We start from the raw sequence: 27406 nt of genomic DNA, 5'->3' as shown, positions 1-27406 counted from the left end.
AGATTAAACATATTGAAAGATGTGAAAGGAAGCAGTGGAAATGATGATGCTCTGGTGTGCCCAATCACTATTGTATTCATCACTGATGGGCATCACAGAGGTCACAATGAGTTTATTATAAACTATTGTATCCAGGTGGCAATGTCTATCATCGTTACCAAGTGGGATCAGATATTGATAGTCCTCAAATTAGTTTTACATTTAAGTAAACTATGAAATCTTAACTTTATAAACATAAAAAGAACAGTATGGCTTTCATAGTTTAGTGTTTTAATATAGCTGACTGCTAAAAAGATTCTTTCTTTTACATTCACCTGAAAGTTCCATTTCTTCTAATCATAATTTTTTGTCATTATTTGTTAGCTCAATGTTAATAGCTACTTTTATATAAGCCCAAACCCAGTTCTTTAATATTTAAAAAAGTGACAAAACAATTAAAAATCTCTCCTTAGGCAAGAGAAGAAAAAAAATCAAGCTTTGTTTTTACGGTGGTAGGAATAAAACAGTAAGTGGTTTTGATTTTAGCCACGGTCCTACTGTAGAGCTATAAGATCTCCACAAGCCGGTTTTTGACCGATTTTGATCTCATTTAATAACATTTTTCATTTCTGGCCCTATTGTTATTCTTATAATGATTTCATCAACTTGATGAATAAATGGTATTTCTAGAGACATAAAATAATAGCTAATAAGACAAAATAAATTAAGAGGAATGAGAAATTTATGTGAGAATAAGCTTGATTTAATATACCTTATGGTTAATAAATTAAATTTTATATAGATTAGCTCATTTGTAGAAGTCAATTTTCTAATGCAAATGTCTTAATTTTTTAAAGGACATAGACAAAAGTATTGGTATAATCAGTTTATGAACCCTCTCCCTATTATGAAATTTAAATAAAAGATAAATGAATATTGGATTTGTGCAACTGAGTAGGAAGCAGCCACCGTCTTAACTTTATTAAAGAGTGTTATTTTTTGAAATTTAATATAAATATTATGTATCACCTTTCAAAAGTTGTAAACTGATTTCTTTTCAAAGTTATAAACTGATCTATATTTCACATGCTCGGATACACACACACTACACATTCCTAATAATTGCAAATCTTTGTTTTTGAAGGCATATTTATTAGGTCAAAGTCTGATGAATATAGTAGCACAGTTCTGAAACTACAAAGGAATAATTTATGTTACATTGTCATAAGCAGATTCTGAAGGAAATTTCAAAAGAGAGCTTCCAAAAACTATTTGAGCAATAGCAACATAATTGGATTTATATATCACCTTTAAAAATGATTCATTTGAAAGTACGGCATCTGTAGGGCCACTCTAAAACTATGAATCTCATTAGTTTGTAATTACTGGGATAACCTAGCTTGAAAAAATTTCTTGTATAGTTCATGGATGTGTTTTTTATACTTGATGAAATAAGATGTTTAAATATCTGAGCATAGGATTCAACTAAGATAAATAAAAAGGAGCTTTCGATAGTTACAGAAACAGGTGTTAGGTGGAACTGCCCTAGTAACTCAGATGATACAAAACATGTTCCTCTAGGCTAATGCATCCCATCAGAACCTTCAGAGCTGAATGATTAACAAGCAGACGCTCTATATTCAATAATGGGATATATCCCCAGGAGGAGAAACGCAGACGTGATGTATTATGCTTCCCCTCCACAAAATAACACAAAAAAAGCAGTACTTGCTTTTTTGCATGGCAATTTAGAAGTTCAAATAAGAGAAATTAGGCAAATTTGAATAAATAACACAGAAAAAAACTTAAAAATATTGTAAACATGGAAGTAGACTAGAGGGGTCAGTTATCTGTTTTGATAATGGCAGTCATAATAATTCTACATAAAAGGCTAATCAAATAGGCTCTATTGTAGAGAAAGGCCTATATCATTTTGTAGCATTGTAACACAAGTAAAACACTATCTAATATTTCATTAATTTTCTCAGAGTTATATTGTCTCTTTCTGATTTTTTTCACACTATTTGTTATTCCAGATAGAAACCTATTATTCTTTTTAGAAATAGTTCTGAACAATGAGAATTTGTCACATTGTGGAATTATAATTAATCCAATTCTGTGGGGTAAAAACAACCTAGATTTGTTATACAATATCCATACATTGCAACATTTAATAAATACTATCATTTAATAGCAGTATACACTAGGGACCTGCACTGATGTCATGTGTAGATTTGTCTAAAAGAATCATTCTTAATTCATAATTCATATATTAACAACTAATAATGAGAAGCCTGTGACACCCCTTTTTCTTTATTATTTCTTCTCCTATTGAATTTTGAGGAGCAGCAGATCTCCTAATGGAAACATCCAAATAATTTAAAGAAATTAAAGTATGTATTTGTAGGAGTTACTGTCCAACTATGCTGTGAATCTGAAGGCAGAATATAAGTCTGATAAAGATATTGAAGATATCATATAGGAACATATAAATGTTTAATTCAGGTAAAATTTGGGGGGGGGGGAAAGATTGCATTTCACTGATTATTTAAACAGTATGGAGAAATACCAGGAAAGAAAGAAAAAAAAGAAAGAAAGAAAAAATAAAGGACCATAAAATGAGTCTCAGCTTAGAAAAGGTTATTCTAGATAAATTCTGTTAATGGAAGAAGGTAATAGTAGAAACAGAGAATTACTAACCATGTATGAAATAAATATATTCTGCATAACAACTTTAAATAAACGATATATTTTGATAAATATTACTGAAGAAAAATATTACATAAACAGATAATAAATATTCATTTAAGAAAAATGTTGAAGTAACTGGTGGCAAAAGTTACAAAAAAACTTAAAATATTAATAATCCACTTTCCACAACTATTCATATTCCTTATGAAACCAAGTTTTTACAAATCTCATAATAAATATTTTGTCAAAAGGTTTAATACTACATAATCATACTCCTTTTATTGTATACTTTGATAACACTAAAAGAAAAACATTTAACTTCCACTGGCAGTTTTTACATAGAAGGAGTGCCTGCTTTCCTAAATGACCAATTTTCTCAGTGCTAATCTGTACATGAAAAATTTAGTTAAAATATTCCTTAAGAATACATTTGTTCTATTCTAAAAGTTGGTGCTAAAATCTCAACAAAAACATCGGTCACATCTAAAAACAAAAGTACTTTTTAACCACAATTTAGGCTTGATGATGTTCAGATCACTCTAAAGTAAAATAAATATTTAGAGAAAAAATATTCAGTTGCATTTACCAAAAGATTTTCTTACTAGACAAATAAATTATTAAAATAACTTTAAAATAATAAAATCACACCAAAAAATAGTTATACTTAAATATCATTTACACTAGGTTAAAATTAATCCCCACTATGCAAAAATAGTAATTCTTTTGCAATGGCGCCAAAATTGTTTGGCAGGCAACAAAGCAAGGTGTGGGGTGTAAGATGGAAGAGGAATGAGCCTGGGCTAGAAAAGCATCTTGCTCATAAGGATTCATACAAAGAGAAAACTCAACTAAAGTTGAGAAATACAGAATCTTTGGGCAACTCTGTGAAGACTAATGCCTCAAGCAAGGGCAAAAAGAAGTCAGGAACTAGACAGAGGAGTCATATCCACAGAGGAGTCATAGCAACAGATGAGTTTGCTATTGAGTCATGTGATTAGATTGCTCCTAAAAATGGGCTACACAATACTGACTAGACTGGAAGAAAATGATAGGGAGCTCTTATCATCCAAATCATACTACAAACTAATGATATTATGAAAATGAAATTATTGAAAGTGTATCTAATTCTGTGATTCCATTATCAAAGGAATTATGAGTATCATGCAATAAGGCATCCTTGGGATTTATGAAAGATATTTGTAAGACATCTACTTCGTTTTATTCCATTGATTTTTTGACCTTTCGAATTTACTTGTACAGGTAAAAATCTCCACCCAGTCACTTTTGAAGGAAGGTAGAAATCAGGAAGTCTGGAACCAGTGGAAATAAGTTAGGTCTATGAATTGAAATGATACCTTGTATCTAAGTTTCAGTAACTGGGCTAGATTCCCCCCTCCCCATAAAATCAGGCTTCCTTTTGTCCATTGGTTTCACTAACCATTTCCTGCTCTTGTCTCTCAGACCTAACTCCTTTCCTCAACTACTTGTCTAAGAAGGAATCTAGCGCTGGGACCTGGTTTTCCTCTTCAGACCAGCCTCTGACCCCTACATCTCAGGACCCGAGTCCTTTTTCCTGATGTCACTGGTTGGCCTGAGTCTTTTATTTATTGCTAACCACAACAGCTGTGCTTCCTACTTTATCCTTATAAATGTGTCTGGTCTTTAGGCTCCTGGCCTTTCTCTTTGATCCGTCCCATTGTCCTAGAACCATGCTGAAGACACAATGCCTTCTCTACCATTAGCATTCTTCATGGTACTTAGTTCAAATCTGAGCCTGTGCTTGATAAATACTGGTGAGGTGGATGAGGAGCAGAGTTATGATGCCATGTTTCAGTATCACTAGTTCTAACTGTAAAACTTTGTTTTAAATAATGTGAGTGTTTGAGACAATATGGTTTTTATCCTTAAACTTAAGTGAATAGCATGTTTAGCGTCAGTTTTGTATTTGATAATGTGGTATTTTATCATGGAAGTTCATTTTATCATTTTCCTTTTTTCATTCTGCTCCTTTTATTGTTTTTCTGCATTTTTATCATTTTAATTTTTCCTCCTCATTTTATTATTTTTGGCATTGTTCTTAATGTTTTAATTTTCTTGTTTCCTTATTCTTTAATGTTGATGTGGTATTTTATATTATGTTCTCCTCTGTGGTAGTTCATTTTCAATTCTTTTCTCTTGTTATTTAAGACTTAAAACCAACATCATTTAATCTGGGACACCATAATGGGTCCCGGAAATAAAAAAGTCAATAAAACTATGTCAGTTTTTTGGTTGAAACCTGAAAAATACACTTCAAAGTGTGAAGGGTCCATTATTAAGGGCATTAAATTAAGTAGAAGTAATCTTAGCAACATACGAACTTTACCTGCTGAAGTTGGCTCTTCTTCATCTGATGCTATGAAAGAGGAAAAGAGGTGATGTGGGGACAGGGAAAGGGTGGGGGTGGATGGGGGTGGGGAGAAAGAGAGAGAGAAAAAGAGAAATTGAACATAAATATATTTCACATTTTCAAACAATGACTATAAGCTCCTGACTTGTACTTTTGTGACTACATTAGAAATCTGTCATTAGATAATTGGATAATGACAAATTAATGGGCATATACATTAAATTAACATTTACATACTTTTATACTCTAAAATACATATTGATTAGAAAAGACCATTCAGTTATCTGAATCTGGTCTTCCCTTCCTTTTTGCAAAGAAGATTGACTTTATTTGAGTGTAAATTACATAATTATTATGAATTATGTTGTTTAAAAATATAAATTGTATATGAGATAGAATATCCCATCATCACCATTTTGTGGGAATTTTCTATTAGCAAAGAGGAATCAAAAGGCATTGTTGATAGTAAAAATTTTATTCCATGAAGGAGACATTATAAATAAGATAGAGGTTACACGCAAACACTCTCAACTCACATGTACGACACACTTTAATATTCAGAAGTGGTGATTCTATGGTGAGGCCACAAGAACCTGCATTTTGAAGACTGACCCCAAGTGGTTTTGACACATGTGGTCTACAACCCACAAATGATAAACATGGATATCATAAAAGGAGAGGCCACAATATGAAAATACAACTTAGCCTAAAGAAATGGTTCAGAACCATGAATTTATATTAGAATGCCAAACTCTGGGCCCCACCTCCAACCAATTAAGTCAGAATCTCTTCCAATGGTACTAACTTCTAGCCAGGATTGAAACATTACTAGGTAATATCAATATAAGGTAACATGAACTATAACTCAAAGTGTGAACCATTCGGATTCCTGTTTTAAAAGGGAGGAATTAAAAAAATATTCCGGGGGGAGGGATCAGAGGGAAGAGAGAATATTAAACAGGCTCCACGCCCAGTGTGGGGCCCCATGCAGGGATCAACCTCACAACCCTGAGATCATGACCTGAGCAGAAATCAAGAGTCGGACACTTAAGGGACTAAGCCACTGAGGTGCCCCAAGACATTACTAAATAACATCAATATGAGGTAACATGAACTATAACTCAAAGTGTGAATCAGTCTGATTCCTGTTTTAAAAGGGATGAATTTTTAAAAGAATCCAGACTCCAAGGGTAATAATATGCTATGTGTATGTAGGGGATTGAGCATGGTGGTTATAAGAGTGAAAAAAAGAATTTATCTGAAGTTGTTTCCAAAATTTTGCCTAGAATCTATCTCTTCACCTTTACACTAACAGACAGATTCTGTGAGGAGGTATTTCTGCTCTGGAAACAAATGCAGCTTACCCCGAATATCACCATTGAGTTATATGACACCAGCCGATATTACTTCATTTTATTCATGAAATTTTAAAATAAAAATTTACTCAGCTGAATTGCTTATAAAGGAGCTTTGTTTCCAGGTGATTCGTTAATCAAGGTATCACTGTGTAACCAGGGAGCAGTCTCTACTCTTTCCCATTAAGGTTACATCTGCACAGAGCATACCTCAGACAAGCTGACTTTGTGTCCTTACAGTATTTTCCTCTCACACTATTTGGCTTGTCTCCTTGGCACATGAAGGAATGAAGAGAGCAAACACAGTTGGCATGCATGGTGTGGAGAACATAAATATTTAAAAAGCTGTTTTCTGCTTTATCATGTCCAAAATATATCATAACATGTTCGAAGAGGAAAACTGTCAGTAGCTTCTAGGAATTCCCTTTTAGGAAAATACCATAAAGCCTTGTAGGTGCTGACTTAGATGGTCATTTTTAGTAGAAGTCTGGAGAGTCAAAATGGGAAAAACAAAACAAAACAAAACACCGCTTTATATGTGTGAACTCAATATATAAATCTATGATGAGATGAAAATTACTCATATTTGATAGGTACAGAAGTTCAGAGTGACTGAGCAATTTGTCTAAGGTCAATTTGAATTTGAGCTCATGTTAATGTGACTTTCAAACCAAACTCTTCCCACTATACTTTACTGTCTCCCAAAGTGTTGATTCAGTATTCACTAAAAGAGAAAGAGAAAAAGGGGAAAAGGGTCATGGAATGAGGACTGGCTAGATCTCTGATAATGTTACTTCGACTTAAGCATAACGGGAAACAAAACAAAACAAAACAAAACAAAACAAAACAAAACAAAACAAAACAAAACTGGATGTAGGGACCAGGAAACTTCTTCAGGTCCCTTACAATCCAGAGATAGGTGAGATCTGAGGTATGTAGTTAAACTATCCTAAGCATGTGATGCCTAAAGAAGTAAGATTAGAAATGCTAAGATTTTATCCCTCCATTATATATGGATAAGCAAGAAACTTTAGGCAAGAACCAGCCAGCACAGAAGCAAAGACAATTCCAAACTTATAGAAGTCTTAGCAATTAGAACGTCTTAAAACCAAAGCCTGTGGGGCAAGCAATGCACCAACCTACACTTAAGCCTGCAACACCTAAAACTATCTTCATAACAGATTGACAAATTAGAGTCGGCAGATACACAAGTCTGCACAGAATTCTGTTCCTGTGCAACGTCTCCATAATGGTGGTTCCTCGTAATACAAAGACATCATTAAGCAATACTCACGCTATTAAAATACACACACACACACACACACACACACACACACACATACTCACAAGGGCACACACATAAGGGTTAGTATTACTATTAATTCACTGTTGCAGTTATCTCTGGCAAAGATGGCCTTGTAGGTGGCTACATCACCAAACAGAGTACCATGAGCTATTAATAGGTGGCAGCTAGTGGCCCAAAGGTACAAATAACCCTCAAAGTAGACATTAGTGGTCTATTTAGTGACATTTAAGTGAAATAATTACCACGGAAGATAATGCCATGCTACACAAATGATTTTTCATTTTTCCTATTTGCTTCTCAGAATTCATGAAATCAACAAATCAAAAAAATATGTCTTTGTCACATGCAAGTTCCTCTAATCCTAGAAATTAAAAACACATGTACCAGGGCCCCTGGGTGGCTCAGTCAGTTAAGGGTCTGACTCTTGATTTTGGCTCGGGTCATGATCACAGGGTGATGGGATGGAACCCCGCATAAGGCTCCACGATTAGTACAGAGTCTCACTGAGATTTTTTCTCCCTCTCCCTCTGACCCCCCCTCATGCTCTCCCCATCTCTCTCTCAAATAAATAAATAAATAAAATCTTAACAACAACAAAAACAAACAAAAGACATGCACCAAGTGAAACAAAAGTAAACAACTCTGTATTGCTCTGCCTGTTCACAACGCAGAAAGATGTACTGAAATGATGGTGACAGTAGGAAAACAGACAGTAAAAACATATATCTGATAAAGACAACTTAGTTCTGTGGTTCTCTCATTGCTCATAACCACCACCCTGGGTGTTCATTAAAATGCCCCAGATGTACTAAATTTGAATTTGGGTGTTAGTTCAGTCTTCTGCATTTTAAAGAAGTGCAGCAGGTGACTGTTATAAACACTAAATGTTGAGAATGATGGCTATACGTATCAAAATTTGTTGCAATAGGAAAGAGCCATGGGTGCAGTTTTTGAAACTGCAGCAGTAAATTAGCAGGCTTATAGGAAACCCTTCACAATGTGTACTGGGGTTGCTTCACCAGCTCTCAAAGCTCTTTCTCTTGTATCATCTTCAGTTTATTTGGATACCTACATCAATACATTGGGGGAAGATGATTTCTCCTGTGGATTTAGAGGGGAAGTTTATTTATACCTCAGAACTAAATAAATCTTTTCCATTTTCCTGCCCACCATTATTCGTCTAGGTAAAGCATATGACCCATTTGGGGACAGTGATGTGTAAGATCAAGTTTTTGTGTGCTTGCGTGAGGCGAGGATCTTGGAAAGGAGGCTTCCTCGATCTTCTGAGAAAGTGTCTGGAAAAAACCCTCCTTTTCTTCCCTTTAGACACAGACAGGAAGTCTGTGTTACCAGAAGTAAGCTGGCAGACATTTTGCAACCATGATGGGAGCCAGCTTTAGAAGTAAGCCAATCCTGCTCAAAGGCAGGATGGAAAAACAGAAAGAAATTAGATTACTGATGATATGGTTCAGCCACTAAGTCATATCTTTACCCAAATCCGGACCTTCACTTCTGAGGAAAAATACTTCCACTTTATTGTTTATCTAGTTTTAGTTGAGTTTTCTCTAATTTGCAACTACGTGACATTCTGCCACAACTATAACCAGTTTTGTTGTTGTTCCCATTTAAAATATATTAGAACACATAAGGAATTAATTATCTCTGAGGCAGGTGAGATGGAAAGTACATACGGCCGTGGGCGTTGCATTCAAAGGGCAGCTGCGCTTTCAGCACATAATTTTCCCACAGAGCTCAGGACCGCGTTTTGACACAATAAACCTACCCTGATTTTGAAGTTGGTTACTGTGTATTCAGGATGGTCTGACAGTGACATGTTCATGAACTGGGTTAGTAGGTGGCAGGAGGCGGCAACCTTTGGACTTCCTTTCTCCCTCCTTCCCTCCCTTTCTCTTTTGTTCCACAGTACCAACTGTCAAGTACAGTAACTACCCAAAACCTATGGGCTGTGTACTACACTGATACACATATGATATTAAAACCCACATATCTCTTCATTGGACAGGCTTTAGTTCTATACAGTATCAACAATTCTTATATCTCCTTTGTCTGTCTTATCCTTGGGTGTTTTAAGTGAACTTTTATAACCTGGAAATTCCATCCATTCAAAATAATTCTATACCCATTGTGGCTCACCATCAAATATGAATAGTTCATTATAAAAGATACAAAATGCATTTCTTAGCATGTTATAATCTATTTTACATATGGTTGTTACCCAATTCATATCGACTTAAGGATTGTTTTGTTTGCTGTATTATAAATCTAGTTAGTTATGTACCAAATATGCTCTGCAAGTTTGAAATTATCTTGTAATTCATTATTTACATAAACAAACAAGAAATATATATTTTTAAACTCTGAAAATATTTCAGAAGTTTTGATTCAATGGCAATGATTAAAAAAATGATATTTATGTATGATTATAAATGCTTTCCCAGATGATAAATGCTATAAATGTGAGTGTGTGTGTGTGTGTGTGTGTGTGTGTGTGTTATTACTAAGGCAAAGAAGAGTAAATTATCATTTCAAATTTCAAATGAACTCAGTCATTTATAGGTTATAGAGTTGCTTCTGGAAGTATTCAGAGATGTATTTAGAAATAGGTTTTGGTTTATATGGTTTTTGTTTTATTATTTGTTTGTTCATTTGTTTTTTGGCCAATGGCCCAAAGAGGACATGCCTCAGGACTTAAAAGTTGCCATTACCAACTTCTTCCTTGTGAAAATATAAAAAGGAATATTATTCTCTCCCGGCCAGCCAAAGACTTCAGACAGCAAATGATTTGGTCAGTTATACGCTCTCAGAACTGCACAATGTTTGGGGCACAATGAGAAACAACAGATAATGTCTGCACTGAAAGTACTCAGAGAACTACAAAGTCTTCTCTAGTCTATCAGTCTTTCACATGCATTTTGATTCCTGTGCTAAATTTGGAGAATGGCATTTTTTGAGTAATTAATAATATGTAATATATATAATTATGTACACATGTAGTTAGTATGTAAGCATATATTTGTATGTTTATTAGTCTCCTCCATTGGACCTGGAGTTTCATGAGGTCAGGGCTATGACTTTTTTGATCACCATTATAACTATAGTTTTAGAATAGAGTCTACAATGTTGTAGGCCTCAATAAATATTTGTCAAAGAAAGAAAACAATATAGATAAATATTTAATACACTCCTCTGTGTTGCTCAATAAAACTCAGCTGTTTCATTAAGCTACATTACTAGATTTATCAAAGAGAAAAACTTATGTCTTCATCTATGTTTTAGTTCCACAGATGTGTGTGTATATATGAATATATACACACACATAATATATACACATTCATACACACACATAATTATATATATACTGACTTATATGGCTATATAGTCATATAAGTCAGATTTACTTTCTTGGGGCAGGAGAGAAAAGGAATAATGGTTAAAAGGCAATGGTTGCTCTAATGACCATTGGATCATCTCATGAAAAAATAAATCTGTGATTTTAAACTAATTGAAAAAGCATCAAACTAATGCTTATTAACTATATAGATTCATTAAAATAGAACCACAAAATGCACTTTCTATGTTTAGTAGTGATATAGCTCACATGGGTTTCACAATCTAGTTAAAACAGTGAATCATGTTAACAGCAATTAGCAGTGCATTTGTGATTTTCTTGTTTTAGAAATAGGTACAATGGGAAAATAATTTAAAAAATGAATGGAAGCTTTAGTTTCATTGTTTTGCCACTGAGGTAAAAAATACATAATTTATAAAACTAAACCAGAGTATTGGGAAATTGGGAAGTAATATGACTCATCTACCACCTAGTATCAAAGAGACACTGGGGACATAATTAGGATACATTTTCCTGCTTAAAGGAAGCACTAAAGATCTTTAAGCTAGGTGATTTGACATTACAAAGGCCTTGTAATTCGATATTTCATTTATCTATTCAACTGCCCTCAATCCATTATTTATTCCATGTGTTCTCCTTCCCTATCCAAATTCATCCCACCCTTGCAGACTCAATTCAAGTTTCACCACCCTCAATACATTAGCATTTATTTTAGTCTCCAGATTTGTGTAGTTGTCCCATTTGATCCCCATTGACTTTTAAACTATAACCTAAAGCCAGTTTTAAAGAAAATAGCAATATTTTCCGGTCTTGTTCCCAAGCGGGACATTATCTACTATCCTTTATTTAGGGCAACAGTTACATTTTAATTTTGTACAGTGCACATAACTGGTATGCAGTGAATATTTTTGGAAAGCTGTCCAATTTTAGAGATGAGAAAATGAAGTCCAGTTAAGTGAATTTAATGTCTGTTTGTACAGTATTGTGAGCTATGTTAAGTAAGGATTCGTAATTAAACCTAAGATATCCTAAGAAAATTCATGAACAAATGGAAAGAAGAAACTTGAAAAGGATCAAGCTGATCAGCAGTTAATATGTATATGATTGCTCAGACTGCACCAATTTTAAGTAAAATTAATTCATAATCTTTTTGAAAATTTAATATGGGAGAGAGGAAATAGTTCTGCAAACAGAATGCTGTGTTCTGTGATGAGGGAGGCCGTGCAGCAGGGGTTACCTGCACATCACATGTGACATTCAGATGGTCACAGCACCCATATTATTTTGTTTCACAGCAACTGACACAAGGAAACTGATACCATCAGGTTCATGTTCCATGGATTTCTGCTTGCTTTATGTGTGAAAAACTGCTCACTTCAACTTCAAGCCATCTCCATAAGTCTGGACAAATGCACTGATCTAAAAAGCAAATCTGTTGGGGCGCCTGGGTGGCACAGCGGTTAAGCGTCTGCCTTCAGCTCAGGGCGTGATCCCGGCGTTCTGGGATCGAGCCCCACATCAGGCTCCTCTGCTATGAGCCTGCTTCTTCCTCTCCCACTCCCCCTGCTTGTGTTCCCTCTCTCGCTGTCTCTCTCTCTCTGTGTCAAATAAATAAATAAAATCTTTAAAAATAAATAAATAAAAAAATTAAAAAAAAAATAAAAAGCAAATCTGTTAAAACCAAAAGAACAAAAAACTAAAAGGTAATGGAGAGACCAGCAATAGTGACCCAAATCTCAGTGGCAGCATCCACTTAAGGAAACCACAAAATCACTGCACATAAAATGTTAATGTCAGAAGAGATTTTGTGATTAAGGGGTTAGCCAAAAACAAAACAAAACAAACAAACAAAAAAAACCTGTCAAAATGGGTTAAGGTTTGCATTAGGAGTGTATGTATGAAATCATCTAAATTACCAAATAAAAACTCACCATAAACTGAATTTTGAAGTAAAATTCATATACATATGAATACATATACATATAGCATATAAATAGTAATTAAATATTTATTTATAATATAAATAAAAGGACTATACAACACATGCTGTTCTATAACTTGCTTTTTTCACTGATATTTGCACATATATTTTTCTATGTCAATATGCTCAGTGAATATGGGCAGTATTTAATAATGTTTTGTTTTATGGATATACTGTGATTTATTTAACTCTCTATTGAATGATATTTGGATGGAATCAGGGGTTTCTCTCTTACAAATAATATTGCAGTGAATAATCAGACTCCATTTGAATAGTGATAGAAACATGAAACAAAAATAAATGACCAGATTTCATTAAATAAATAAGCTCATAATACTATGCTCAATATAAAATGTTCACTTTTTGTAAATAAGGCTTTTAAATGATCCTCTTTTATGTCATCGGTCTATCTACAGGTATATGCTTTTTAAATATATTGGACAATATGATATTTGTGCCTTCTTCCTGTGAAAGCTACTCCCACAATAGAGCTACCATTCATGGTGACCAAGTAGAACTTTCAGTGTCCTGTGTCCACGTAGTATAGGACACAGAGACAAATGAAATGGCTGAGCTCTGTGCTTGGGCAGATGCAGCTTAGGGTTGGCCACTGAGTATAATATTCTTATATTAAATAATATAAAACTTCAATATTTTAAGAAAAATAAATGGTGGCCATTTGAAGACAGAAAATTGCTTTATTACAAAATCTTGGCATATAATGTGCATGTATCTGTGTGTGTGTGTGCGTGCAAGCAAACATTTAACATGTTAAAGTTATTTCAAAGATGGCGTTTTACCACTTTTGAAATTTGTGAAGCCTTTTAATAAAATATCATTCCTTTTCCACTGCTTATATTACAAAGAGGAATTCAGAAATTTTATGATGGCTTTGAAATGATGAGTTCCCAAAATACAGTTCTACAGACTTGGCTTAATTAAAATACCTTTTGAAACTCAAAAGATGAAGGGGAAAAAAATAGTGGACAGGCCTAATTTGAAGAGAGCTCAGATATCTCTGGTGGATCTATGTTTCTCTTTGGTCTAGGGGAATTATTTTTTTCATGCAGTTTGAACTCATCCCAAGGACACTAACTTTAAGAGAGAAAGCACGGCTTCTATTTGCCTATGTAGAACTCAACTAATCTAATGTGTCACTGACTTATTCAGCAGTCAGTTAATGACTGCTAAAGAGGATTGTTTTTTCTCCTGCCTATTAAAATAGAAGGTAAAATTAAATGCTTTCTTTTCAGAATCATTAGGATCTTCTTTAAAGGAAAATAGCATATCCACATTCAGGCGTTGATCAAATGACATTGACAATGTGATTTCAATATCTGCAACACTGGTCTCCCTAGGCCAAATTTTTCCTTAAGTGAAATGTCTTTAAAGAACTCAACTGATAAAAAACTAGACAGGTCTAACTTTAAGACAACGAAATCAAATAAAGGTATAGGGCTATTCAGGGAGGGCCCAAGTCCCATTCTCCTTGTCTTTCTGGTTATTTTCAAGCTGTGACTGCATATTATTAGCTTCTACTCTTCCAAACTGTCAAAACAAAACAAAATAATAAAAAAACCAAAAGAACAATCAAGGAAATAGGCTGTTCAGAAAACAGGATGTAAGCAACTTTGAGAAACAAAATATTAAATCCAAACCAGACTTAAAGGTCACTTAGTCCAACCTGCCAAGTAAAAATCTAAATATTCCTTCAAAACTTCTAGTGGTAGGGAACTTATAATCTCATAAAGAAACATGTCACATTGCTCTCCTAGGGTTACCGTCTGGAAAACAATGGAATAATAGGGCTCTTTTTTGACATAACAGCCATTCAAATATCTGAAAACAGCTATCATATCCCCCATAATTCTCTTAACTGAGATAAACATCTTCACTTAATTTCATATATCATGGTATACACACTGGTCATCATTTTTTTTTTTAACCTCCTCCTGATAAATTCAAATTTGTCAAGGCCTTTTGAAATACAGCAACAAGAATTTGATCTCCAGATGAGATCTAACTAGGACAAAATACAACGTCCTTATTACCTGCCTTCTTTAGGCTGCTATATTACAACTAATAATCCAACATTGTATTAAACTATTAAAAGAGTGAAGAATTAATTTCCTTTCCCTCCTTCTTCCAGTCCACCTTACAGTAATTCCCAGAGAGCTAGAGATCACTATCTTATCTTCTTCCTGTCTAAGAGCAAGACTGGGCAGGAAAAAGGGGCTAGGGAGGTAGACATGGGACAAAGGAGGTCATGATTGGGTTGGGGCAAGGGAGAATATGACTGACTTACCAGCAATGTTAACAGTATTTTAGCAAAAGGAAAAAATTACAAAATTTTGAACTAAGCAAAGCCTTAAACGTATTCTTTGAATCTTTTACTTTCTCTCTAGCAAAGAATCTAGTTTGTGTATATTTCATATATAGTGGATTAAGTCCACAGAGAAGAAAAGCAAACACTTGTCTTTACTGAAACAGTTTCCTTTGTGTCCAGGACTAGGTAACCATCCAGGTGAATATAAATATTTGGTGGCTTCTCATGGGATTTTCCGCATGTCGACTGACATTTATAGTCACAGAAGAATATTCTAGAAACTGTCGTTAGACCTTTATACTGTTTCCTCCAGCAAATAATTTCTGGTTAGAAATTCTAGGTTAGAAATTAGCACTAATTTCAGTAAATAAGCCACATTCAGCCTTTCCCAAATCAACTATCTATTAGACCAAGTCTTACTGAAAACAATTACAATAATTAATGAAATGAAAAAAAGACCTTAGAGGCAGAATAAAAACGTAATAGAAAAAAATAGTACAATTTAATCCTCCAAAGAAAAGCCTGAGGTAGTACTTAAAAATTACCTCAAATACTGTTCAGTAAAGTGTTCTGTGTTGTTTTTTAAATAATGTTTGTATGTTTCAATAATGTATTATGAAAAGAGGTCAGAGAATCATGATCCTGGGATAATTTTGTTACTAACATTGAAAACTACATTATAAGAATAGTCTGAGAAGATAATTAGAGGTCCTATGCAATATAGGTCCAAATCACCTTGCTGGTCTGACTCCTAATCATCCCTAAAAATACCAACTAATCCGGGCAACTACTAAGACTAATTCTTCCAGAAGGTTCCCAAGTTTCTCAGCTTTATGTTTATCATCCTGCATTTTGCTTAAAATGTTCCCCTGTAATAACTTTGCTGGTCAACTACACTTCCATCCCAGCCAATTTTAAAAGCTATCTTAGCTGTCAAATCTGATCTCTGGGACTCAAAGCAACCTTTCCTCTTGTTGCTACCTATTGCACTTTGTTCTCTTTTTATGGTGATTATTTACCACGTTGTGTAATGGCTACTGATGTGTGTGTTTTATAAATCTTTCCCAAATTGAAGTTATGTCTAGGGCAGGCTTTTTATTTTGGGGTCACAGACAAAGGGGAGATTAGCCTCTGGGGTTTAGGAATAGCTTTTAAAAGTGCTCAATAATATTGGTTAAATGGAAGATCCTAGTGGTCTTTTGTACTCTGTGATCCTATCTTCATGCAAAGCCACAAAGAGCTTATTGTTGATCTAAAACATCTAAGAACCTAATATTAATATGGTATCATAAATTTCAACTTGGTATTTATTATACCTTTACAGATTCTCATTTTGTACTCTTGTAAAGAAAAATCAATTCATAAGTTATTTGCTGTAAGCATAAGGAAACCTATGCTCCTAAAAGGCCGATTCCTAATTATGCAAGCATTACTTACATTACTCATAATTTTCAAATAATAAAACATAGGGTTCTCTTTTTCCCAAACCAAGGAAGGTGATTTGTCAAATTATACATTGAAGGAAAGAAATTTTTGAAAAATTAAAAGCTGACAGCTAAATTGCCCCCAGTTTGCATATTCAAGCACAAGCAGAAAAAATCCTGACATAAAAATAATAGATCAGGATTTATTGGACGTCTCAATAATGTTATTAATGACTAAAATGATGGAGGATTATTCAGGAACTTAGAAGTCTGATTTCTGCATGTAGTTCCTGAATTGTCTAAAAGTTTTAACTATTTATATTTACTTATTTTATAATTCCTATGTAGCTCTTATTATAAGCTAAGCACTGTTCTAAGAATCTTACACATATTAACTCATTTAATTTGAACAAAACCCCTTCAAAGTTAATACGATTACTACCCTGATTTTACAGACAAGAAACTACGGCATCGAGGGGTTAAGCAACTTGCCCAAAGTAACAGAGACAGTAAACAGAAGAGCCAGGATTGAATTCAGTCTGTTGAATTCTTAACCACAATACCATGATGCAATCCATTAAGGATGTGTTCCTACATAGTTCCAAGAAAGCATGCTCAGCATGTGACAAACACTGTAATTAAAGTATTACTATACGTATTATCATATCTCCAGGTTCTTTTATTGTTTCAAAGCACCCATCCCCATATGTGTAACAGGCACAGTTTAATTTGAACACAAACACTGGACCATGGAGAATGCATTGGACAAAACCTCAGGTCTAACACCTGTTCTGCCTGCCTTTGGACAGAAATCTATGACCTTGGTCTAGTCATTACATTTGTCACAGAATCACTTTCCTATTTAATACTGAGATTGGTATTAGCTCAACTGTTTATTTCAAGGTTATTACAAGAAAAACATGTATATTAGCATTTTAATGAATAGAGTACTCTAAAAATACAAGACACTACTAAAGGGAAAAGGGTAAGGGAAAAAATGTCCTTGGCATTATGGTGATTCATAAACTGCATATAAAGACTATCTGCCCACCCCCTTCAATGTTCATTACATGATGTCCTGATAGCCAGCATGCCTGGTTGTGAGGGGAGCCTTACCACAGAAGTGTGGGGTCAGAACATCATTGTGAAGAATAATATAGCTCGACCTCCGTCACTGAATAATTAATAGAAGTTGACCTTAAAGGTCAAAGCATGTTCTAGGATGCACCCTGATTTATCCATTGCCTGGGGGAGCCAAAGCCAGTGATTGAAAGAGAGCTGAACTGACAGAAACTATATCTGTCTTGTTGAAAATGTTTGGCAGCTACTATGTCAATGAGTAACAGTAACAAGTTCTGCACCCAGTTGCTTTCTATGATCTGGAAGAAGCACTTGGGTGCTGATTTCTCAATTAAAATCTTACCGGATGAAGACATGGTGGAGATTTAGCAACATGCCATGAAAAGAAGGTGCTGATTCTCATTTGAAATTTGCTATATTTTTCAAGGGTTAGTACTTCAGAAAACACCCTAAGACTGGCTCCGTCTTTTGCTGAGGAAACACAATTGTATCCTCCTTACTTTATTTTCCAAGCCTTGATTAAAACAAAATAAAGAGAACAATAAATATTGATTGCTGTGCATTTTAAATCATAGTTTTATACTTTCAAAGGGAAAAATGTAATATATTCCAAAGAAGATTCTGCCCAAACTCTCACTCATTATATGACTCATTTAAAAATTATGTGTTGTCACTGCTTTAAATAACATGGATTACAGAATCTGCCTCCACATAAATACTCTGATTTAGATAAACTATTGAAGAGTACAAAGTTACCTTGAGGTGTCACCCAATTTTCCTACGGCTTTAGGCACTGTGGCCAAATAAACCTTCACACAATGATATCCACTTGAAGCTCCTTGAGAAAAGATTTTATGCTTTCTATTTCAATAGTAACCACTATGCTTTACTTTACTAATCCCTCATCACAAAGAGCATGATTTCAGCACATAGTAGGTACCAATAAGATTTGGGGATTAATTAATTTACCTAACTTATGAATATTACATACTACAGGATTTCTAATAGTTCTAAGAAATAAATTTCAACCTATCAAGACATTTCTCTGCAATGAATTCTTAATGCTTCTCTCATCTCCTTCTCTTCATTCTATCTTCAACGAATGGTAAGAGGACAGATGAGAGCAAATGCTCTATGATTTAGCCAATCGGCTTTCAGTTTCCATTAGAGTACTATTAATCATTTTCCCACTCCCTACCTTTATCTAACCTTCATAGGTTCTCTTTATCCAGTTATCTTAAATTAGCTCCATACTCTACATGCTCGAGAGCCATTATTAGGACTTTTCTGCCTATTCTCTCTTATTGGTTTGAATTCTAGAGAATAGTCCTTTCCTCATAGCTTTTATCAACCAAACCAGACCTTAAGATGTGTTTATAGTTTGTCCTTTTTTAAATAATCTGTGGCCTTAAGTAATAATTAAGTGGAAAATAAAAGGGAATGTGGTTTTTACATATTATTTTAAAACTATAGGGATATGAGGGTGGCTCAGTCAGTTGAGTGTTGCCTTGGGCCCAGGTCATGATCCCGGTGTTCTGGGATAGAGCCCCGTATTGGGCTCCCTGCTCAGCAGGGAGTCAGCTTCTCCTTTTCCCTCTGTCCCTCCCCCCTGCTCTGTCTTTGTCAAATAAATAAATAAAATCTTAAAAAAAAAATAAAACTATATTTGATGAGATAACAATCTCTTTGTTCAAGTGTGTTTTTCTCCTCTAAAATTTTATATATGTAAATATATCTTATATCTTCTCCTCTACAAACTGAATGACTGCAAATCCACATTACTATGATTAAGTAGATCTAAGCCCATTAAACTTTCTTTTCATTATAAATCCATCATGATAAACTGCTTAGACTTTTCTATACAATCTTACACAAGTAAATTCTCAAATAACTCTTAACCCAACGATTAACTTTAAAAATTTAGTCTAAGGAAGTGCCTGGGTGGCTCAGTCAGTTAAATGCTGACTCTTGATTTCAAATGAGGTCATGGTCTCGGGGGTCATGAGCTCGCCCTATGTCAGCCTCTGTGCTCAGCGGGTAGTCTGCTTGAGATTCTTCCCTCTGCCCAACCCACCTCCCCGGTGCTCTCTTTCCCTCACTCTTTCAAATAAATAAATCTTTAAAAAAGTAAAAAAATGTTATTTCTAATGTTATTCTTAACCATAAATCAAATGCAATGAACTCAATTAAAAAGAAACGAACAATAGGTATAACTGTTAGAATCAAGAAAGAGATTCGTGTTGAAAATTAAGAAGAGAAAACCAAATAACTATATGAAAGGTCTTAAAGATTGTTGGGCATGTTTTAACTATTTTATGTCATCTATTAGTCCTCTTTTCCATGAAAGTGCTCAAGCTGGCAGAGAACATTTTTCGAGGTTAATGCTAAATTTGCCACTTAGCCTATCACTTTAGAACAGCAATTTTCAGTTTCATAAATGTGCAGAATTGTACAATTTGGCAGTGCCACAACAGACTTCATACCATTCCATTTGGAATTTGATTAAACGAACAACTTAATGTCACTTTCCACTTTTACTTTTCTATTTTTTTAATATATTTCCTCAAATGAACAGAAAATAATCAAGTTTTCCTTTTTTTAAGAGAGCTTTTACTTTTTCCTCCCGAATAAAGAAACAGACTACCCTCATAGCCAGTAACATAAATAAATATACAAACATATCTACATGTTCATCAACTTGGTGTATTGCCAATAAAAACTGTTAATTTTTTTTAAATTTAAAAAGTAAAAGGAAAGCAACTATCTAACAATCTATAGTAGACTGTAAAACCATCCACAAATTCTTTCCCCTCTTGCATCTTCACCTTTTCAATATGAAGCGGCAGGTCCTCCTACCAAAACATTGTTAACTAAAGTGACACAAGCTGAGATTTAAAAAGTGCTTACAATTTGAGCTTGATCTTTCTTACTGCTCTTGGGACCTCCGCACCACCACATAAGGAAGCTTGATCTAGCAAAGCAAGCTATCTCAGCTGAGCCATGGTCTACTACCCAGCACCAGTCAATCACAACACCTAAGTTATTATCAGAATTGAGAGAAAAATGGTTGTTTAAACCCATTAATTTTGTAATGATTTCTTAAGCAGAAAAAACATAATGATACACATCCACTATCATTTCATTCACAAAAGTATTTATCCCCAAGCAATAAAAAGGTTATACTCTCAGAAAGAAAAAAGACAATGGTTAAAATTGTATACATCAATATTTCTTTTAATGTGTTACATTTTCTTTTCTTACAAATAAAAACTTTACTACAAATTGGCTCTTATCTTTCTTCTGGGCAAGAGAGGATTTCTGTGCTTGATATTTTCTAAGGTTCTTTGATATTTTGGGTTCTTTTGGGGGGGAGGAGTTAATATATGATTGTTAGGGCTTGGAATAGCAAGCTAACAAATTCTAATCATTAGAATTAACAATAAAGTAGAAACATTTTATTTATTTATTTTTAAAAGTTTATTTATTTATTTTGAGAGAGAGTGTGTGGGATGAGGGGGAGAGGGAGAGGGAGAGAGAGAGAACCTAAAGCAGGCTCTCCACTGAGCATGGAGCCCAATGTGGTGCTCCATCCCAGGACCCCAAGGTCATGACTTGAGCCGAAATCAAGAGCTTACCTACTGAGCCACCCAGGTTCTTCTAAAGTAGAAACATTTTAATATTAAGAAGCTAATTGTTTATAAGGTATGCTATAGAAATATTTACATATGTAAAACAAAATTGATTTTTTATAATATATACAAAATAAATGGCAAAAAATTTACCCTTAAATCCTTAACTCTGCCATCTTAACTGTACAGTTCTATTCGTTTATATGAACACACATTTAATTCTTCTTATTATCAGTGAAGTTAAATAAATATAACTCTGAAAATGAATCCCCCGAGTCCAGTTGACTGGGAAATTTCTTAGCAATCATCCATGGCTAGCAGTTTTTGAGAAACTATTTTAGTCTATGCAGAATAGCTCTCATTATGATAATTTCTAGAAATATGGATTCAATCATGAGATATCCTTCCTTAGTCCAAGAAGTAATCTTAAGGGGGAAAAAATGACAACTACTCGTAATTTTTTCTAATATATAAATAATTTAACTGAAATTTATCAAATCTCTCATTTTAAAACCAAAGTTTAGAAATCTAAAAATAGCCTTGCTTTACCCAACAGATCTACTTAAATCTTGTTAACATTCTGATATTTCATGATCACTAACAAGAAGTCTTTCAGATAGTGTCAGCCTTCATTACACTACTTGATATTTTGACAGTGATCACCTTCTACAAGGTAAACATGAATACAGCTATTCATGGGACAAGATGTACAGTGCAAATTGTTGTCGTTTTAAATTATGAGACTTTATGTTCCTGGGGTAAATGTAACCAATTTCTTATAATGAAATGGAAGCAGGAGGACAGATTAGCAGTGATGAGCTCTGAGGGCTACAAATTTAAAAGAACCTGAATTCATGTTAGAAAAGGAATACCAATTACCACAAGAAATAAGTTTGGATGGAATATGATAGAAGAGGACAGGAGAAGACAGAATGGGACCTTCATGTTTATTAATTTTTCTAAATGAAAAAACCTGGTCAGAAGCCAGTGCCACTACAGAGAGGATAGAGGAAGAATTACAAATGACATAATATGCTGCTTCTGTTATCCTCAACTGAACTACTCTCATCACATAGGTACCTTGAATTTTTTTCTAAAAGTGACGATGGATTTTAAATTGCTACCAAATTCCGATGTTTATGTCCTTTGGTTTCAGACTGATAGTTTTAATAGGTTAAATGTATCCTAAATATTATTGAAATATCAATATGAGTCAGCAAACATAGTTTATTCTTAGTAAAACACAGGCTTAGGCTTTATGTCATATTTCTTAATCATAATTACATTAGAATTCTATCTTGAAGGAAAAACCTCCCTTGGTCCAAACTCCCCTTTCAATTAACATGCTCTCTCCCCATCCTTATGCAATGAATTTGCCTCAGTTCCACTCTTTGTTCAAACATCAATTTCTCAGTCTTTCTTAATAATCTTTCCTAAAAATGTACCTCCTTTTATCCTCCCTCACAGTTGTCTTTATTTTTCTTTTTGGAACTTACCTTGATAAGTATGATGGTTTACTCTCTAATTCCCCATTTGACTAGAAGAGCTATAACGCCAAAGCCTATTTTTCAGTACTTATATCCTTAGTGCCAAGAACAGTATCTGGCATATAGCATATATGCAATAAATATCTGATGGATGAATGAATAAACAAATGAATAAACTGATAATGTTATAGCCATTTTTTAAATTAAAGACTTGATTTTGGGGTGCAGTTTTAAGTTCACAGCAAAATAGAGAAAGGTACAGTGTTCTCCCATATAGCCCCTAAACCCCACATATGCATAACCTTACCATTATTAACATTCCTCACCAAAGTGGTGCATTTATTTTTTTTCTCATTGTTTTAATTAACTAATTATTTTATTATGTTATGTTAGTCACTATACAGTACATCATTAGATTTTGATGTAGGGTTCCGTGATTCATTGTTTGTGTATAACACCAAGTGCTCCATGCAATACGTGCCCTCCTTAGTACCCATCACCAGGCTAACCAATCCCCCTCCCCCCGCAAAACCTTCAGTTTGTTTCCTGAAGTCCACAGTCTCTCATGGTTCATCTCCCACTCTGACTTCCCCCCCCCACTTCACTTTTCCCTTCCTTCTCCTAATGTCCTTCATGCTATTCCTTATGTTCCACATGTAAGTGAAACCATATGATAATTGTCTTTCTCTGTTTGACTTATTTCATTTAGCATAAGCCCCTCCAATTCCATTCATGTTGATGCAAATGGTGGGTATTCATCCTTCCTGAAGGCAGAATAATATTCCATTGTGTATATAGACCACTTCTTTATGCATTCATCTGTTGAAGGGCATCTTGGCTCCTTCCACAGTTTGGCTATTGTGGACATTGCTGCTATGAACATTGGGGTGCATGTGCCTCTTCTTTCCACTACATCTCTATTTTTGGGGTAAATACCCAGTAGTGCAATTGCTGGGTCATAGGGTAGCTCTATTTTTAACATCTTGAGGAATCTCCATACTGTTTTCCAGAGTGGCTGTACCAGCTTGCATTCCCACCAACAGTGTAAGAGGGCTCCTCTTTTTCCACATCCTCACCAATATTTGTTGTTTACGGTCTTGTGAATTTTTGCCACTCTAACTGGCATAAGGTGGTATCTCATTGTAATTTTGATTTGTATTTCCGGAGTGGAGCATTTGTTACATTTGATGAACCTATATTTACACATCATAATTATCCAAAGCCCATAGATTGCAGCAGGGTTCACTCTTGGTATTGTACATTGTATGGATTTGGGCAAATGTATAATGATATGTTTCCAACATTACAATATCATACAGAGTATTTTCACTGCCCTAAAATCCTCTGTGCTCTGCCTACTGTGTTTTTCATCTTAAATTTCACTTGTTTATTACTAGTTTATAGAAAAAAGATTGATTTTTATATTAATCTTGCATTCTACAATCTTGCTATAATTGCTTATTAGCTCCCAAATTTTTTTGGTTGATTCTTTAGGATTTCTTTCTACATAGATGATCATGTCATCCATGAAAGTATAGTTTTATTTTTCCTTCCCAATATGTATACCTTCATTTTTTCCCCCTTGTCTTACTGCATTGGCTAGTAATTCCAGTACAATGTTAAAAATAGTGATTTTGTTTCTGATCTAACTGTAAAAGTTTCAAATTTCTTACCATTAAATATGATTTTAGCTGTAGGATTTCTTTTTAAATGTTTTATTTAAATTCAATTTAGTTAACATATACTGTATCATTAGTTTCACGGGTAGAATTTAGTGAATCATCAGTTGCATGTAACACCCACTGGTCATTACATCAAGTACCCATCACCCAGTTACCCCATCCCCTCACCCACCACCCCTCCAGCAACCATCAGTTTGTTTCCTATAGTTAAGAGTCTCTTATGGTTTGCACCTCCCTCTCTGTTTTTATCTTATTTTTTTTGAAGTTTTTTTATTATATTATGTTAGTCACCATACAGCTGCATTCTTCCATGGTGTGTGTGTGTGTGTGTGTGTGTGTGTGTGTGTGTGTGTGTGTATATATATATATAATTTTTTTCCTTCCCTTCCCCATATTCATCTGTTTTGTTTCTTAAATTCCACATGAGTGAAATCATATGGTATTTGTCTTTCTCTGACTGACTTATTTTGCCTAGCATAATATCCTCTAGTTTCATCCACATTATTGCAAATGGCAAGATGTCATTCTTTTAGATAGGCTGAGTAATATTCCATTGTGTATGTATGTATGTATGCATGTATATATCTGGGCCCTTTCCATAGTTTGGCTATTGTGGACACTGCTGGCTGCTATAATGCACTGGAGTGCACGTGCCCCTTTGAATCACTATTTATAATATCTATCTATCTATCTATCTATCTATCTATCTATATTATATATATAATAGATATTTTTTTATCAAGTTGAGGAAGTTTCCCTGTGTTTCTAGCCACTTTTTAAAAATCTTATATCTAGTTCTTCCATGTGCCACAATCTAGCTCTTTTTCCACAACTCCAGCAAAACTGATGTTTGCAATATCATCTATCAGTCACACGTAATCAAGGTAAATGTTTATCTTGGTCAACTTCCCTATCGTATTTGATACTGCTGATCACACATGCCTTGAAACATGATTTACCCCTACTTTTTCGGCTGCAATAGGTTTCTCTTCAACTTTTGACGACTCCTTCTCAGACTCCTTTATAAATTTAACTTTCTCTACCTATTGCTTAATTATTGATGAACTTCTTAGCAGTTTCCATTCTTAGGTCTTCTTTTCAAAATTTATTCTGCTTGTGGGCTGATTTATACACTCCCTAAATTTATGCAATTTATGCAATAACTGTCTGTGTTATTATAACTTACAAATCTATGCCTGACTTCTTAACTAATATCTAGCAAATTCCTCCAATTCAATATGTGAAATACTCAATTCATTTTCTGCCCCTCAATACATGTATCTTCAATTTATACTACCTCAGTAAATGGCTTAGGCCAAAAACTAGGGATGCTTCTTCTTATTCCTGCCTTTCTCCACACTCCTTTTACTGAATAACCCTGTAAGTCACCAATAATTATCTACTGTATCCTTTAAATACTTACTGGCTTTCTCTTTTCCGTTCCCTTTGTTGCCCAAGATAAACTATCATGTCTGACCTGGTCTCCTGCAGTAGACTTCAAATTGTTCCCCTGCCTAACTGTGTTCTATTTTTTTTTTCCATATTGTCATATGACAATGATCTTCTAAAAGTCCAAACCCTCTGCATGTCTCTTAGTATAAAGTCCAAATTCCTTAAAACATCATGAAGAATCTGCCACCACTGCCTTCTCCAGATGCATCAGGCCACTATGTGTCTTCCTTTTAAACTCTAGCCACATTGAATTTCTTGCAGCTCATGGAATTATGACTTTTCTTATCTCTAATCTAAATATTATTTCCTCTGTCTGAATACTTTTATCTTTCAGCTTGCTGGATTGGGATTAATTTTTATAATCATGTGAAGATGTTATTTTTTCAGGTAGGCATGTACTCCCTAACATCTAGCTTAAGATGAGACACCTGCTTTATATTCTTATGACTCCATAGGCTTTCACTATCACAACACCCATCATATTCATCTATTTATTTATTTACCTGCTTTCCTAGCTAAACAGTAATTTCTGTAAATTTGTGTACCATTGCATTCCACCACATATGTAACCATTACTTAGCAAGTACTCAAGAGATATATAAGAATATAAGAAAACTAAGATTTTCTTAAGTTAATCACTTATTTTGTTTTCTTTGATTGCAATATACTATGTATTTGAGTTGTAAAAATTCATAATTTCTATTATTTTACTAGGTTAATTTGACAGCACACAGAGAAGAATTATGTCATGGAACATAGATAATTTAATAATTTCTAAAATTTTCATATACAAATTCTAAACTATTCACTGGTAATAGAAATCTCCATATGAAATAAACATGTCAACATTTGGCTCCAAATTACACAGTGCCATCTTGGAATGTGAGCAGGTAATTAGGAAGAAATTTGGGGCTTAACCACATGGTGGTCTATCTACAAGTCCCCTGGAGAAAGAAGACAGCATCCAGTGCACAACTGCGCAAACATTGGATAGTCTGGCCGATGTCTTCAAATCTGAGGATGTGAAGTAGGTTCTTTTCCCCTTTCCTTTAATCAGGGAAATATTTTCCTACTGCTTTTTGTGGCTTTCAGAAGTGAGTTGTAATAACGCTAAGAGGCTGAGAACACTGAAGTGTGGAGGTATGTCTGAACAGGGAGATGTGTGTGGGAGAGACAGATGAAGAAAAAGAGAGACAGAGGTAAGAGATGGATATTAGAGTGTAGAGACAGATCAAGAATTAAATCTAAGAGAAAC

The 27406-nt window shown here is 34.4% G+C and overlaps 1 protein-coding gene across 2 annotated transcripts in view; it reads right to left on the bottom strand.

Annotated features, from left to right (window-relative positions):
- EDIL3 (EGF like and discoidin domains 3) overlaps positions 1-27406 on the bottom strand; it is a 398372-nt gene that overhangs the window by 247489 nt on the left and 123477 nt on the right. The window contains exon 3 of one of the 2 annotated variants that reach the window (XM_045796322.2): positions 5036-5065. The exons of the other annotated variant lie outside the window; for it this stretch is intronic. Coding sequence (XP_045652278.2) covers positions 5036-5065 — 30 coding nt within the window. The remainder of the gene's footprint in view (positions 1-5035; positions 5066-27406) is intronic. 2 annotated transcript variants of the gene reach the window in all.

Source organism: Ursus americanus, chromosome 5 (genome assembly GCF_024610735.1).
Source record: "Ursus americanus isolate L20-20 chromosome 5, mUrsAme1.1.p, whole genome shotgun sequence".
Taxonomy (NCBI): domain Eukaryota; kingdom Metazoa; phylum Chordata; class Mammalia; order Carnivora; family Ursidae; genus Ursus; species Ursus americanus.
Note: the sequence above shows the minus strand (reverse complement) of the source record. Positions and strands in the feature narration are given on the sequence as shown.